This window comes from Schistocerca americana, chromosome 8 (assembly GCF_021461395.2).
Source record: "Schistocerca americana isolate TAMUIC-IGC-003095 chromosome 8, iqSchAmer2.1, whole genome shotgun sequence".
NCBI lineage: Eukaryota > Metazoa > Arthropoda > Insecta > Orthoptera > Acrididae > Schistocerca > Schistocerca americana.
This window is the reverse complement of record NC_060126.1, coordinates 40,204,280-40,218,778: the sequence shown is the minus strand read 5'-3', so window position 1 is coordinate 40,218,778 and position 14,499 is coordinate 40,204,280. Positions and strand designations below refer to the sequence as shown.

The window sequence follows — 14,499 nt, the reverse complement described above, 5'->3', positions numbered from 1 at the left end:
ATAAAGTAGGCGAAAGGGAAAACAAACCTTTAAAAAAAAGGAAAAGTATAAAATGGCTAAGTAGGAATGGCTAGAGGACAAATGTAAGGATATATAACTAGGGGAAACATAGATACCACCTACAGAAAAATTACAGACTCCTTATGCATGAAAAGATTAGCATGTGTACGAATATCAAGAGCTCAGATGAAAAACCAGTCCTAGACAAAGAAGGGAAAGCTGAAAAGTGAAAGGAGCATGTAGAGGGTCTATATAGGGGAAATCAGCGTGAATGCAGTACTACAGAAATGGAAGAGGACGTAGATGAATATCAGGTGGGATATGTGATACTGCGATAAGAATTTAATGGAGCAGTGAAAAAGTCGAAACAAGGCTCCGGAAGTAGACGACATTCCATCAGACCTACTGAGAGCCCTGAGAAACCCAGCCGTGACAAAAGCTCCATATGATGAGCAAGATGTATGAGACAGATGAAATACCTCAGATTTCGATAAGGATATAACAATTCCAATTCCAGAGAAAGCAGGTGCTGGGCTCGGCGATGATGAGTCAGTGAGTGAGTCAGTCAGTTGGGACGTTGCCTTGTATGTATCAAGATTACACCTTAAGTTTAAATACACAGATAACGAGGTATTATGTTCATGGATCTCTGTATTTTTATACAGATACGAGTCAGGCTTTCTTGAGAACGGCCTCGAATATCTAGATGTACAGCGTTGTTGAAGAGTACTCCTGGGGTTTAAGAAGACGAACGCGCGGAAAATACAAAACATACAGACAATAGCCACAGGTCAAATGAAACAGCATCTCTCTCATTTTGGCGCAGTTGCGCGAGGAGACACATGTGTAGACAAGTTGCCGAATCTGTACTGTCGCGAGGAATGAGTTTGCGCCTGTATAAAGGCAACCCAACAAACAGACCTCCGGAGCGTGCTGATGTTGCGCCTTCTGAACTCGACGAACGAATTGTACGCTCTTATTGACGGTTGCCATATCACAAACGGTGGCCATATTAAGCGCCCGTAATGTAAGTTAAGAGCTTGGGGAGGTGTCCTCTCTGCTGACACGTGTCTGTTTTCTGTGCGTCTTGTTGTTTTCACGCAGTCTTCTTCTGAAGTCCCAGAGGTATTTACGAATACCATCGAATTTAATGGTCGAATATTGGTGACTCACAGTTCGCTTACATGTCGGTTCGAGCATTATACGTAATGTTTCGAAACGGTTAACAATTGTATTTATGTTGCAGAAACACTTGACAGCAGCCTAAGCGTCGTATCTGCAGGAGGGTACTGATAAAATAAATATTAGAGACGATGGTAGGAAAATGATGTCCTTCAGAAGAATTCAGTTTCACCGGTGTGCCCGAGCACCGGCAGTCTACATCTGCATCAACATACATACTCCGCTAGCCACCAAGCGGTGTGTGGCAGAGAGCACAATTCGCGCCAAAGTCGTATTTCCAACCCTCTGTTCCGCACGCGGATCGCGCGAGGGAAAAACGACTGTCTAAACGCCTCAGTACGAGATCTTATTTCCCCTACCTTTGAATGGTGATCATTGCACGATTTGAAAGCTGGTGGTAATAATATACGCTCTACATCCTCGGTGAAGATCGGATTTCGGAATTTAGTGAGCAGCCCCTTCTGTTTAGCACGCCGTCTATCCGCAAGTGTGTCCCACTTCAAACTTTCAGTGAGATTTGTAACGCTCTTGCGATGGCTAAATGAACCAGACACGAATCTTGCCGCTCTTCTTTGCACCTTCTCAATCTCTTGAATCAGACCCAACTGCTAAGGGTCCCATACAGACGAACAATACTCCCAAGACTGGACGAACCAACGTATTGTAAGCTATTTCCTTCAGGATTCTACCAATAAACCGCAATCTAGACTTCGCCTTACCCGTTACTTGTGTAATCTGATAATACCATTTGAGATCATTTCGAATAATCACACCCAGATACTTGACGAACGTTACCGCTTCCAAAGACTGGGCATTTATTTTGTACTCTTACATTAATGGGGATATTCGCTTTGTCGTACGCAGGAGCTAGATCGCGAGCGCGTCATGGAGCAGGAGTGGGAGTTTTGTAAGTATCCTTTTTGTATGTTGGCAGCGCTATAGACAGTGTTAATATCGCTGACAGCGCTCTGCGCCATCGGCAAGAAATTCTACGGTTGGACGGACTAGCAGTTAGCGAGTGGATAGGAAAGTGTATGGACATGGTATTCGTAGTGGAGACTGTGTTGGTAGGACATGCATTGTAAAGTGAGATGAAATGATGTGTTTATAAGACAATACGCAAGGAAATGTATGACGGTGGATGTCTGGTTGATAATGTGTGGGCAGTGGAATTACCGTCAACTACATAATTTTTTGAACTGGACGCCACATGAATAAGGTAAAATTTTCTAAATATATTGTTTGCTCTTCAACAAATCCTTTCTTTCGCTATGCATATGCCTGCTAGTAGTTAGAGATTATAGTAGTTAGAATCTTTTTATTTAGCTGGCTGTAGTTGGTACTTGCTGTAACTGCAGTAGTTCGTGTTATGAAATTTTCTGTGAGGTAAGTGACTTATGAATGTGATTTACACTGTTGTGATTCGTGATTGAAATGAGTATAGGCAATTAGCAGAGTTAAAGGTAGTTTCGTACTTCCTTAATTTCATATTTTTTGGATTTCTATTTTTGTTGGGATTTCTTGCAATTCAGAACCATTCTTTTGTGTTAATTATTAGAAGTCATGGTTGAGCCGTGGCTGGCTCATGCTAGGCGCTGGATTAAACCTTCACTGCGATTCAGTCTTTAGCCTCTCGCGGTTATCTTCTGCCTTGTGGCCGTTAGCGTTGCGGTTACCTACCCTGGGCGTTAATGTTAATATCAGGCGGAGTAGTTTCCTCATCGTGTTGTTGCTGTCCAGCACGGTGTGTAATTTGACAGCTCCGTGTATTACTGGTTGTGGGCGCCAATATCTTCTACGTTGTTTCGTTGAACTCCCTCTTGTGCCCTGGTCGGGTGAAGTGGAAGTTATCTTGTCGGTGGGTCCGCTTACTGACGGTCGGTTGGATTGTCGTCGGATTGTGAATGGTTGGCCCGACTGCCTGTCTCACCTAAGCGTGCGTTAGTGTTTCAATTACAAGCCAACCCTCAAACATCTGGGCGCTCTTGTGTGTACTGCCTTATTTTTTAAATTTGTTCTTGTTGTTGGTACTTGTATGGCTTCTAGCTGGTTTTGTGTTTTAAATTAGAGTTGTTTTACTCTTAAGGCCTTTGGCCTAGTTTAAAGTACTTTCAGGTAAGCGCTTAGGCAGTTAAATTTTTTTTTTTAATTTTTAAGTCTTCGACCTTCAGCCGATTTGAATTTAACTTGTTTACTTAAACCTATTGAATTTTTAAGTCTTCGGCCTTCACACAGTTTGTGTTTCAGTTGTTTGTTCTTAAGGCCTTGAGCCTAAATTAAAGAACTGTTTCACGTAAGGACTTTGGTATTTAAAAAAAATTATGTTTTGGAGTTTTAATTGTTCGGCCTTCAGCCGGTTTGAATTTAACTTGTTTACTTCAGTCTAACTAAAGAACTGTTTTAAGATAAGGCTTGCCTTTTAAATTTCTGATTATGTTATTAATTTAAATTTCTGATTATGTTATTATGATTAAGTTATTGGCCATCAGCCGTTTTTAAGTTAAAGTGGCTTTCAGCCGGTAATTAAGGTCCGAGGATTAAAGCTGTGTGTTTTCTTTTCCTAAAGAAAATATTTTTGGCGATCTTGTAATGTTTAGTCAAATAATAAAGTTGTGTGTGGAGTGTAACTGACAGCCCTTATTTTGGCCCCTTTCCACAATTTATTCAATCTGTCCTGTCCTGTGGGCTAAGCAGGGCATCTCAATGTTGCCAATGTACCAGGTGATGAAAAAGTCAGTATAAATTTGAAAACTGAATAAATCACGGAATAATGTAGATAGAGAGGTACAAATTGACACCCATGCTTGGAATGACATGGGGTTTCATTAGAATCAAAAAAATACAAACCTTCGACAAATGTCCGACAGATGGCGCTTCATCTGATCAGAATAGCAATAATTAGCATAACAAAGTCACACAAAGCAAAGATGATGTTCTTTACAGGAAATGCTCAATATGTCCACCATCATTCCTCAACAATAGCTGTAGTCGAGGAATAAAAATGTGAACAGCACTGTAAAGCATGTCCGGAGTTACGGTAAGGCATTGCCGTCGGATGCTGTCTTTCAGCATCCCTAGAGATGTCGGTCGATCACGATACACTTGTGACTTCAGGTAACCCCAAAGCCAATAATCGTACAGACTGAGGTCTGGGGACCTGGGAGGCCAAGCATGACGAATGTGGCGGCTGAGCACACGAACATCACCAAACGACGCGCGCAAGAGATCTTTCACGCGTCTAGCAATATGGGGTGGTTCTAATAAAACCCCATGTCATTCCAAGCATGTGTCAATTTTTACCTCTGTATCTACATTATTCCGTAGTTTATTAAGTTTTCAAATTTATACTGACTTTTTGATCACCCGGTATAGCAGTCAGACTGCGTTCGGCGTGTATTTTGTGGATAATAAATGAATAGGTTTAGTCTGAGTTGTCTTTTTCAGGGAAAATTGTGTACGTCAGTGTTAATAAGTAAAAACAATTAAGGAGTCAGTTTGAGTTTGTACTCACTTGGCGCCGCGGCGCGCGACGTCTAGCAGGCAGAGGATGACGTTGCGCTCGTTCTTGCGCAGGATCAGGTCGTCGGTCTCGAAGAGCAGGCACTCGAAGACGCCGAGCGCGTGCCGGCACCAGCGGATGAAGTTGGAGACGTTGTCGCGCGCGAAGAAGGTCCCCGGCTGGGCGGCGGGCAGGAAGTGGACGGGCCCCGCCTCGATGACGGGCCTCGCTATGGAGCCGGTCGCGGACAGCGACGCGCTCATCAGGTTGGCGCTGCTGGCCGAGCGGCGCGCCAGCCGCCGCGCCATGTACTCCTCGGCCGCCGTGCGCACGTTGTTGGCGTGCTGCGGGCACACACGACGCAGTCCGGTCAGGGAGGCCGCGCAACGGGTACACTACACTGAACAATGTTGATCAGTGTTTACTTCATTTGCAGGCTAATGATTACAGCATGTCAAATCAAATACCTTTCACCTGTCTAATTTCCAGGCTATTATTTTATCTGGCAGAATTTCGCCGATTTACTACGCCATCTTCAGGTTCAAATGGCTGTGAGCACTATTCGACTTAACATCTGAGGTCACCAGTCCCCTAGAACTTAGAACTGGTTCAAATGGCTCTGAGCACTATGGGACTTAACAGCTATGGTCATCAGTCCCCTAGAACTTATAACTACTTAAACCTAACTAACCCAAGGACAGCACACAACACCCAGTCATCACGAGGCAGAGAAAATCGCTGACCCCGCCCGGAACTTAGAACTACTTAAACCTAACACGCCTAAGGACATCACACACATCCATGCCCGAGGCAAGCGACCGTAGCGGTCGCGCGGCTCCAGACTGAAGCGCCTAGAGCCGCTCGGCCACTCCCGCCGGCGCCGTCTTCAGGCTTCCTGACGGATGTGTATCCAGATTCCAACCGCGGTCCCGGTCAAAATAGGGGCCAGCATTCAGCTTCTGATATCTGTACATTTCTGCTTGATACATCGATAGCTTCACCCGTCATATGCCGTCTCAGATGATGAAACGCAAAATCCCGAGTTCGAGTCTCGGTCCGGCACACAGTTTTAATGTGCCAGGAAGTTTCATATCAGCGCAGACTCCGCTGCTGAGTAACAATTTCATTCTGCAAAGCAATGTTGTTCGGGCATGGAGGAGGTACAGAGAGACAGGAACTTTCGATGACATGCCTCGATCAGGCAGCCAAAGGGCTACTACTGCAGTGGATGACCGCTACCTACGGATTATGGTTCGGAGGAACCCAGACAGCAACGCCACCATGTTGAACAATGATTTTCGCGCAACTACAGGATGTCGTGTTAAGACTCAAACTCCATGATGCGCAACTTCACTGCCGGCGTCCATGGCGAGGTCCATCTTTGGAACCACGACACCATGCAGCGCGGTACAGATGGGCCCAACAACATGCCGAATGGACCGCTCAGGATTGGGATCACGTTCTCTTCGCCGATTAGTGTCGCATATGCCTTCAACCAGACACGTGATTGGGAGTAACCCGGTCAGGCTGAACGCCTTAGGACACACTGTCCAGCGAGTGCAGCAGGGTTTTGGGGTGACATTATGTGGGACCGACGTACGCCGCTCGTAGTCATGGAAAGCGCCGTAACGGCTGTACGATACGTGAATGCCATCCTCCGACAGATAGTGCAACCTATCGGCAGCGTATTGGCGAGGCATTTGTCTTCATGGACGACAATTCGCGCCCGCATCGTGCACATCTTATGAATGACTCCCTTCAGGATAACGACATCGCTCGACTAGAATGGCCGGCATGTTCTCCAAATATGAAGCCTATCGAACATGCCTGGGATAGATTGAAAAGGGCTGTTTATGCACGACGTGACCCGCCAATCACTCTTAGGGATCTACATCGAATCGCCGTTGAGAAGTGGGACAATCTGGACCAATAATGCCTTGATGAACTTGAGCATAGTATGCCGCTACGAATGCAGCCATGCATCAATGCAAGAGGTACCAATGTGTCAGAAATAACGACAACCACCTCCGAAAGTCTCGCTGTATGGTGGTGCAACATGCAATGTGTGGTTTTCATGAGCAATAAGAAGGGCGGAGAAGATGTTTATCTTGATCCTCTGCTGACTTATGTATGTTGTATGTCGCATTATGAGACTAATGCTATTACAGACATAAAGGACTTGTTAAAATCGGTTGAGTGGAATGCATCGTGCTTTGAGAAATGGTTGTCAGATCAGCAAAAGTAAGATAATGGACTGTTATCGGATTAAATCAGGTGTTGCCGAGGGTATTAGATTAGGAAAATAGTATCCACATTCTGCTACTTTGGCAGCCAAATAGTTGACAGTGGAGGCAGTACGCACTATGTAAAGTTCAGACGACAATATCAGCAAAATCTTTTCTACAAAAGGAAATACATTATCTGCGAATATCGATTTAACTCTTAGAAAGTCTTTTCTGAAAGTATTTGTACCGAGTGTAGCCACGGGATCATGTGAAACATGGATAAGCAGTTCAGACGAGAAGAGAATGGAACCATCTGAAATGTGGTGCGACAGAAGAAAGCCGAAGATGAAACGGGCAAGTGGGATAACTAACGAACATGTGTTGAGTGAAATTGGGCAGAAAAGTAGATTCACGGCACAACTAGACTAAAAGAAGGGATGTGATAAATAAATCTGAATGTCGTGTGACTAGGGCCACCCGTCGGGTAGACCGTTCGCCGTGTGCAAGTCTTTCGAAGTGACGCCACTTCGGCGACTTGCGCGTCTATGGGGATGAAATGATGATTATTAGGACAACACCCAGTCCCTGAGCGGAGTAAATCTCCGACCCAGGCGTGAATCGAGCCCGGGCCCTTAGGACTGACATACTGTCGCGCTGATCACTCAGCTACCGGGGACGGACAAGATTATCTGAAGGCAACATCGGATTTGTTTGTTTGCTAATGGTGAAATGTGCGTGCATGCATGTGAGAGTGAGTGTGTGTGTATGTGTGTGTGTGCGTGCGTGCGTGCAACGGGGCGGTGGGGATGGGAAAAGGGGCGGTGAATTGTTAACAATACCACATTCTTCCGCCACTATCAAAAATGGTTCAAATGGCTCTGAGCACTATGGGACTCAACATCTTAGGTCATAAGTCCCCTAGAAGTTAGAACTACTTAAACCTAACTAACCTAAGGACATCACACATACCCATGCCCGAGGCAGGATTGGAACCTGCGACCGTAGCAGTCCCGCGGTTCCGGACTGCAGCGCAAGAACCGCTAGACCACCGCGGCCGGCCCGCCACTATCCATTGCTGATACGTTGCTGAAGGCAGCGAATTATATAGTGTTCACTCTATGACGTCTGCATCTACATTCGTCCATCCCTACTGTGCAAACCACTGTCAAGTGCATGGTGGAAGGTTTTCACCAGTGTACCAGTTGCTCTGGTTCCTTCTCGTTCCCTTCTCGTATGACGCGGTCGATGAGTACCTGGTTGCAAGCATCTGTGCACGCTGCAGCAGTCTAACTTCGTACTTCATTATAGGAAAGTGAGTCGTTACCACTGATTCTGACCAGTGCCCACCGCGACGTTGGATGCTGCCTGGTGGTGTTGGGAGCATGTGACGTGGTGTTAAAGTACACAAGCAGAGTAAACACGGATGGGGGATCCCCCTAGCGAAGATGTGGGCTGGTAATCGGGAAATCGATTGAGATGAATGTCTTTATCATAGGGCAGATTATGATTACGCAGAGCCTGCGAACGACTATCTAAAACGGCGAAGCCGGTCGAGTGTTCGCGCGCTACTGTCGTGAGAATCTATGGAAACAGGTAGAATGACAGTGAAAGTACCAGTAGGCGCTAAATGGTTGGACGTCCATGAGTCTTCGCAGAATTTCGGATTCGGAGGCTTGTCTGCTCTGCAAAGTAGAATAGATGGTGATCTGTAGCATCTCTACCGAACGACGGCAATGCTGGTACACGCACAAGTGTTTTGGGGCACACCGTTCATCGTACGTTTAACGCGTACGTGTTCACGTGTTGACAGAACGACACTGTTAATTACGACTGCAGTGACATGCGGCCAGAGGGATTCACCCGTCGATCGATGGAAACGTGCCGGCTCTTCAGGCGACTCACATTTTTGCTGGATTTGGTCGACGGTCGTTTTCACAGGCGCCGTCATCAAGATGGACGGTGGCTCGAAACGTGCAGCGCGCAACGGACGTAGGCTGGTGGGAGCAGTGTTATGCTACGGGAGACATTCTCCTGTGCTTGCATGGGATCTGTGGTAATAATCGAAGACTCATTGACAACTGCGAAGCACCTGCATCCCTTCATTCTTGCCGGCCGGTGTGGCCGTGCGGTTCTAGGCGCTTCAGTCTGGAACCGCGTGACCGCTACGGTCGCAGGTTCGAATCCTGCCTTGGGCATGGATGTGTGTGATGTTCTTAGGTTAGTTAGGTTTAAGTAGTTCTAAGTTCTAGGGGACTGATGACCACAGATGTTAAGTCCCATAGCGCTCAGTCATTTGAACCATTTGAACCCTTCATTCTTGATGTCTTCCCCGACGGCGATGTCATCTTTCAGCAGTATAATTGTCCATGTCTCGGAGCCAGAACCGCGCTACAGTGGTTTGAGCATCATTATAGTGGAGTCACGTCGATGTCTGGGGGGATTAAATTCGCCTCATGTAAATCGTATGGCACCCACGTGGGTCGCTATCGAACGCCATCACCACGTACGCCCGTTATTTACGCGAATTACATGATCCGCGCGTAGACATCTAATACCATATACCTCCGCAAACATAGCAACGAACAGTCGGATCCCTGATACGCAGAACCTGTGATGTATTTCATTCCAAATACGGACAAACAAGCTACTAAGCGGGTGGTTATAATCTTTTAGCTCATCAATGTATGCATAGACTACTGAGATGATCAGCGGTGCGGTCTTGTTTCTACGCTTCGTCGGGGCACAGCCGTCGGCTCTTTCGCTTCCACGGTGATTCTCAAGCGAGGTCTCAAATGACTGAAAACGGTGTCAGTAAGCGAGCTGCTGAGTAAACGTGCGTGAATCAACTCGCGAATCGGGGTCAGCAAATCCCGCGGCCTCGCCGGTTGACGGACGGTCGCCGGCGGCACGTGTGCACACGGCACGGGGCGGAGCCGCGGCGGTCCGAGCGGCGGGCCTCGCCGCCCCCGCACGTGGCGCACGCGTGTGGAAGAGACGCGCCTTCGGTCGGCGCGGCGCCGGGCTCCGCTGCGGGCGGCGACGCGGGAAAAAACGGCGTTTGGCGGCCGCGCAGGCGGCGAGGCGACCTAGCCCTGCCTGGCGTTGCCTGGGTGACGGGAGATCACCGTGCCAAGGACGAGGCTGGCCTGGCCGCCGGAGCGGCTGCAGCGGCTACAGCACGACGACGTACCGCGTCAGGCACTGGGCCACGCAAACGGCGCTCCGCCACAGTCCTCTCTCCCCTGAAACCATCCTCGGCTGCACTCGCCTCACTCACAAGACCGGACTGCCACGTATTCGTCCTTTGAGGATCCAGCATATCTCTGCGGTATTTCGGCTGCAAAAGGGTCTACGGCCCTCACAGAGTATCTACATTCCGCGCACTGACTGCCACTGGATGCATTAAGACATTCCTTTAAGTTACGCGAATAGTGAAGTGTGCGAAAACCAGAAAAGAAGGGAATCGAAACTTTTGATATGTGGTGCTGTAGAAGGACACTGAAAATTACACGCTGTCATAAAACAGGAAGTGAAGAGGTTCTCCGAGAAATCGGTACATTGACGGTAAGAAAGTGTACGATAGGTTTGTTTTAATACATCAAAGAGTAACTTGCACGGTGCTATAGGGAGCCGTCGCATGTTAGTAAAGGGACCTGTAGAGCGTAAAAACTGAAGGGAAAAACAGACACTGGAATATGTCCAGCGAACAACTGAGGACGTATTGTGCAAGTGTTGCTCCGTGATGACGTGGCTGGCAAAGAAGAGGAGTTGCTGATGGGCCAAATCAAACCAGTCAGACGACTGACGACCTAAAAAAGGTTGTTTTCGTAACTGCGCAGTTCTCACCCTCAGACCACCCAAGATTCGACAAAAGACTAACAGACGTCTTAAGGATATGTTAGAGAAGACGAAAAACAACACAGAAACCCATTCACTGTGTATAAAATCTTATTACGGAATTTATCGTAACAAAATAATCGACCCCCTACCAAAGAGGAACACTACAAGAGGACAGTTACGTTTAACATCAATCCGTCATACTGATTTGAAACCTACAATAAAAAAAGCTCCTTACTGTGACTGCAACCTTCCGTGTCATGTGTATGAGCAACATAAGGACAGACACTTATCGGACATACAACCGGACATCCCTCCTCGACCGCCGTTCGACTGACAGACGTCATGTGACGTCCGTCATTCGTATCAGGCTCCGACACTCCACAAAGAGTGCTGTACAGCAAACTGGTTGCAACACTAGTACATACTAGTGTTACCTCCTTACTTCATATATTCGACGATATAAGTACAATTTGGTAGCAGAATTTTAAGAGACGGATATACAGATTTAAATTTTATAGTATAAATACAACTACTTCAATTAATTTTATGGTAACACCCTGACTCTTGGTATACTGCGCTGTACCTTTGTATATGTTTAAATAAAAAATTAATATTTGTATGTGAAGACTCAAACTATCTAGAATAAGGTACTCCATAAGAGTACACTCTAAGAACAGATTTGAACGTTATGACTGTACCTTGATCGCTTACTCTGACAGCTCACTTTAAATCACTCTTTACGTTAAAACTGCAATTTATATTAAATATAAAATTATTTTTCTCTTTTCACAAACATTTTATTGTTACCACAATTCTGCAACTTATATCCTTCGTACTTTTTTTTTTCGTCCGAAGTACAAAACTCTTCTCTTAGTTTAAGCATCTCATACCCTAATCGAATTCTATCATCATCACATTACTAAATTCAACTTCACTCTATTACGCTTACTTTACTTTTTTTGATGTTCGTTTTGTATAATCTTTTCACAGTATCCGTTAATTACAACTGATCCTCTAAATTCTTGTTGCTTACCTACGATATTATTCAATCTGATATTGAGTGAACAGTAAAGGAAACAAAAGAAAAATTTGGAGTAGGAATTAAAGTCCAGGGAAAAGAAATAAGTGTGCTAGGTTTTCCGATGACATTATAATTCTGTGAGAGGCAGAAAAGGACCTGGAAAAGCACTTGATCGTAATGGACAGTACCTTAAAAGGAGGATATAACGTGAACATCAACAAAAGCGAAACGAGGATAATGGAATGTTATCGAATTATATCGGTGATGCTGAGGCAATTAGATTAGGAAATGAGACACTTAAAGAAGTATACGACTATGAGTTTTTGCTATTTGGGAAGCAAAATAACTCATGATGGCCGAAGTGGGGAGGATATAAAATGTAGATTGGCAACGGCAAGGAAAGTGTTTCTGAAGAAAAGAAATTTGTTAACATCGAATACAAATTCAAGTCTAAGGCAATCTTTTCTGAAAGTATTTGTCTGGAGTGTAGCCATGTATGGCAATGCTACATGGACGATAAAGAGTTTAGACAAGAAGAGAGTAGAAACTTTTGAAATGTGGTGCTACAGAAGAATGCCGAAGATTATATGGGTAGATCACGTAACTAATAAAGAGGTACTGAACTGAATTGGGGAAAAAGAAGGAACCAGATTACGGGACGTAAGCGATCACCAAAAAAATGGTTCAAATGGCTCTGAGCACTATGGGACTCAACTGCTGTGGTTATAAGTCCCCTAGAACTTAGAACTACTTAAACCTAACTAACCTAAGGACAGCACACAACACCCAGCCATCACGAGGCAGAGAAAATCCCTGACCCCGCCGGGAATCGAACCCGGGAACCCGGGCGTGGGAAGCGAGAACGCTACCGCACGACCACGGGATGCGGGCAGCGATCACCAATTTAGTATTGGAGGGAAGTGTGCGGGGAAAATTGTAGAGGGAGACCAAGAGACAAATGCAGCAAGCAGATTCAGAGAGATGAAAGTTGTAGTAGTTATTCGGAGATGAAGGGGTTGCATAGGGTAGAGTAGCATGAAGAGTTGGATCAAACCAGTCTTCGGATTGAAGACTACAACAACAGCATCTTACTTATTTCAGTGTCCTCAGATCTAGTTATTTAATATACTGTCTACTCAGGCAAAAGCATATAGCGTAAGCTATGACAACCAGTGTACTATGGTCCTGAGACCTCGAGAGAGACAGATTCTAGGTTGCATCTGTAGTGCACTCTGCGGAGAATACGCCTTTATAGTTTCAGCGATGAAGGACTCTGGTATCCCCGTTCTCAGTGCCGTGGTTTCCAACGTGCCTTTAGCTCGCCTGCTAGGCGCAGATACACGGCAGTGAGTTAACGGCTCCGGCCTCTTTCTCTTTCTCTCTCTCTCTCTCTCTCTCTCCCCTGTCTGCTCTAATCGGCCGCCCATTACTGGCGCCGTGACTCGCCGTTTCTGTTGCGGCCACTTCCGCCCGACGCAGCGACACGGGTTCGCGATTGAAAATTAATTGCCGCGTCAGCGGGCCGAACGAGCGGGGCGAATCTAGCGGCAGCGTGCAGCCTGGGCCATTGCCGGCACCGCTGCGGCTACGCTGAGCTGTCCCGCACCCCGCCACTAAGACTGCAGCGAACTTAGCCAGCCGAAGGCGTAAATAGCGTGCAGCGAGGGGCGTTGCCTACGAGATAGGTAATGCCTACGCATCGAGCTGCTTTTCCGAGCTGTAATTTGGCACCGCGCCCGTAGGTCCGACACGGTCAGTCGACGTCCTCGTTATTTCTCTGTACTTAATTACGTGTTTAAATGGCATAATATTGGAAATCTTTATATTATTTCGAAAAGTTGCATGAAAGTTAAAGAGTGCGTCGTACAAGTCGTTACTACCTCCCTTAGATTAGTTTAATGTGAAATATAAACACAGGAAATTAAACGGCAGGAAAATATTGTACTAATTCTGAATACTACGTTTATTACTCTGAATCAATTCACACTTTTTTTATTTTCATTTTTACCTTGGAGTCTTACCGTTAGTGTTCTATTTTCGGCACGTAGCCTAGCCATGATTTGGTTTTTCCCTCTTGAATAATGCTTCCCCACATTCCCATAAGAAGAGCAGACACTCTTACAAGCTACTCGTATGTCCACTTGAATTCCCGCCTCTATTTTATTGAAAGCGTCGTTGTCAATGTCGGCTGCAGTTTCTATTGCCACACTATCATGGACAGCGTGGGACAAATGCCCGAGACTACTTACATGCACACTGAAGAAAGTTTTAAAGTAATTTCGTTTTCTGTGTGGATTTTCAGTTTTTGCCTGCTTATATGATGGGTATCCAGGGAAATTTATTTAAATGAAATTGGGAAGAACTCTACTTTTGGTACAAATGCTAAGGCACCTATCGTCAAAATGCTGACTACGTACTACCGATTTTTTGGAAGGCTACCAAATACTCTTTTTCTCTGGTGCCGATACAGCTTTACACATTTTTTATGCAAGTCGCCATTTGCTGGAAATTTATAGAACAAGGCATCGACCTCTTCTGAGTCTTCGTTTTTAAACAATGGAACGCAACAAGACACCATTATTGCTTCTTTTCTGACCTGTCGTTCAATAAATGTATTTATTAGTGTTACCCTGCAATAAATACAGAAAAGTAAGATCTGTGATTCTATATATAGGACATAATCCAAACTGTATTAAATATCTAGAAATGTGAAGTGTATTATATTGTAAGAA

At 45.7% G+C, this 14,499-nt stretch overlaps 1 protein-coding gene across 1 annotated transcript in view; it reads right to left on the bottom strand.

Moving 5' to 3' along the window:
- The window catches only part of LOC124544979 (GAS2-like protein pickled eggs), an 820,634-nt gene that overhangs the window by 433,119 nt on the left and 373,016 nt on the right, over positions 1 to 14,499 (bottom strand). The window contains exon 3 of the mRNA XM_047123727.1: positions 4,694 to 5,025. Within this exon, the coding sequence (XP_046979683.1) occupies positions 4,694 to 5,025 (332 nt within the window). The remainder of the gene's footprint in view (positions 1 to 4,693; positions 5,026 to 14,499) is intronic.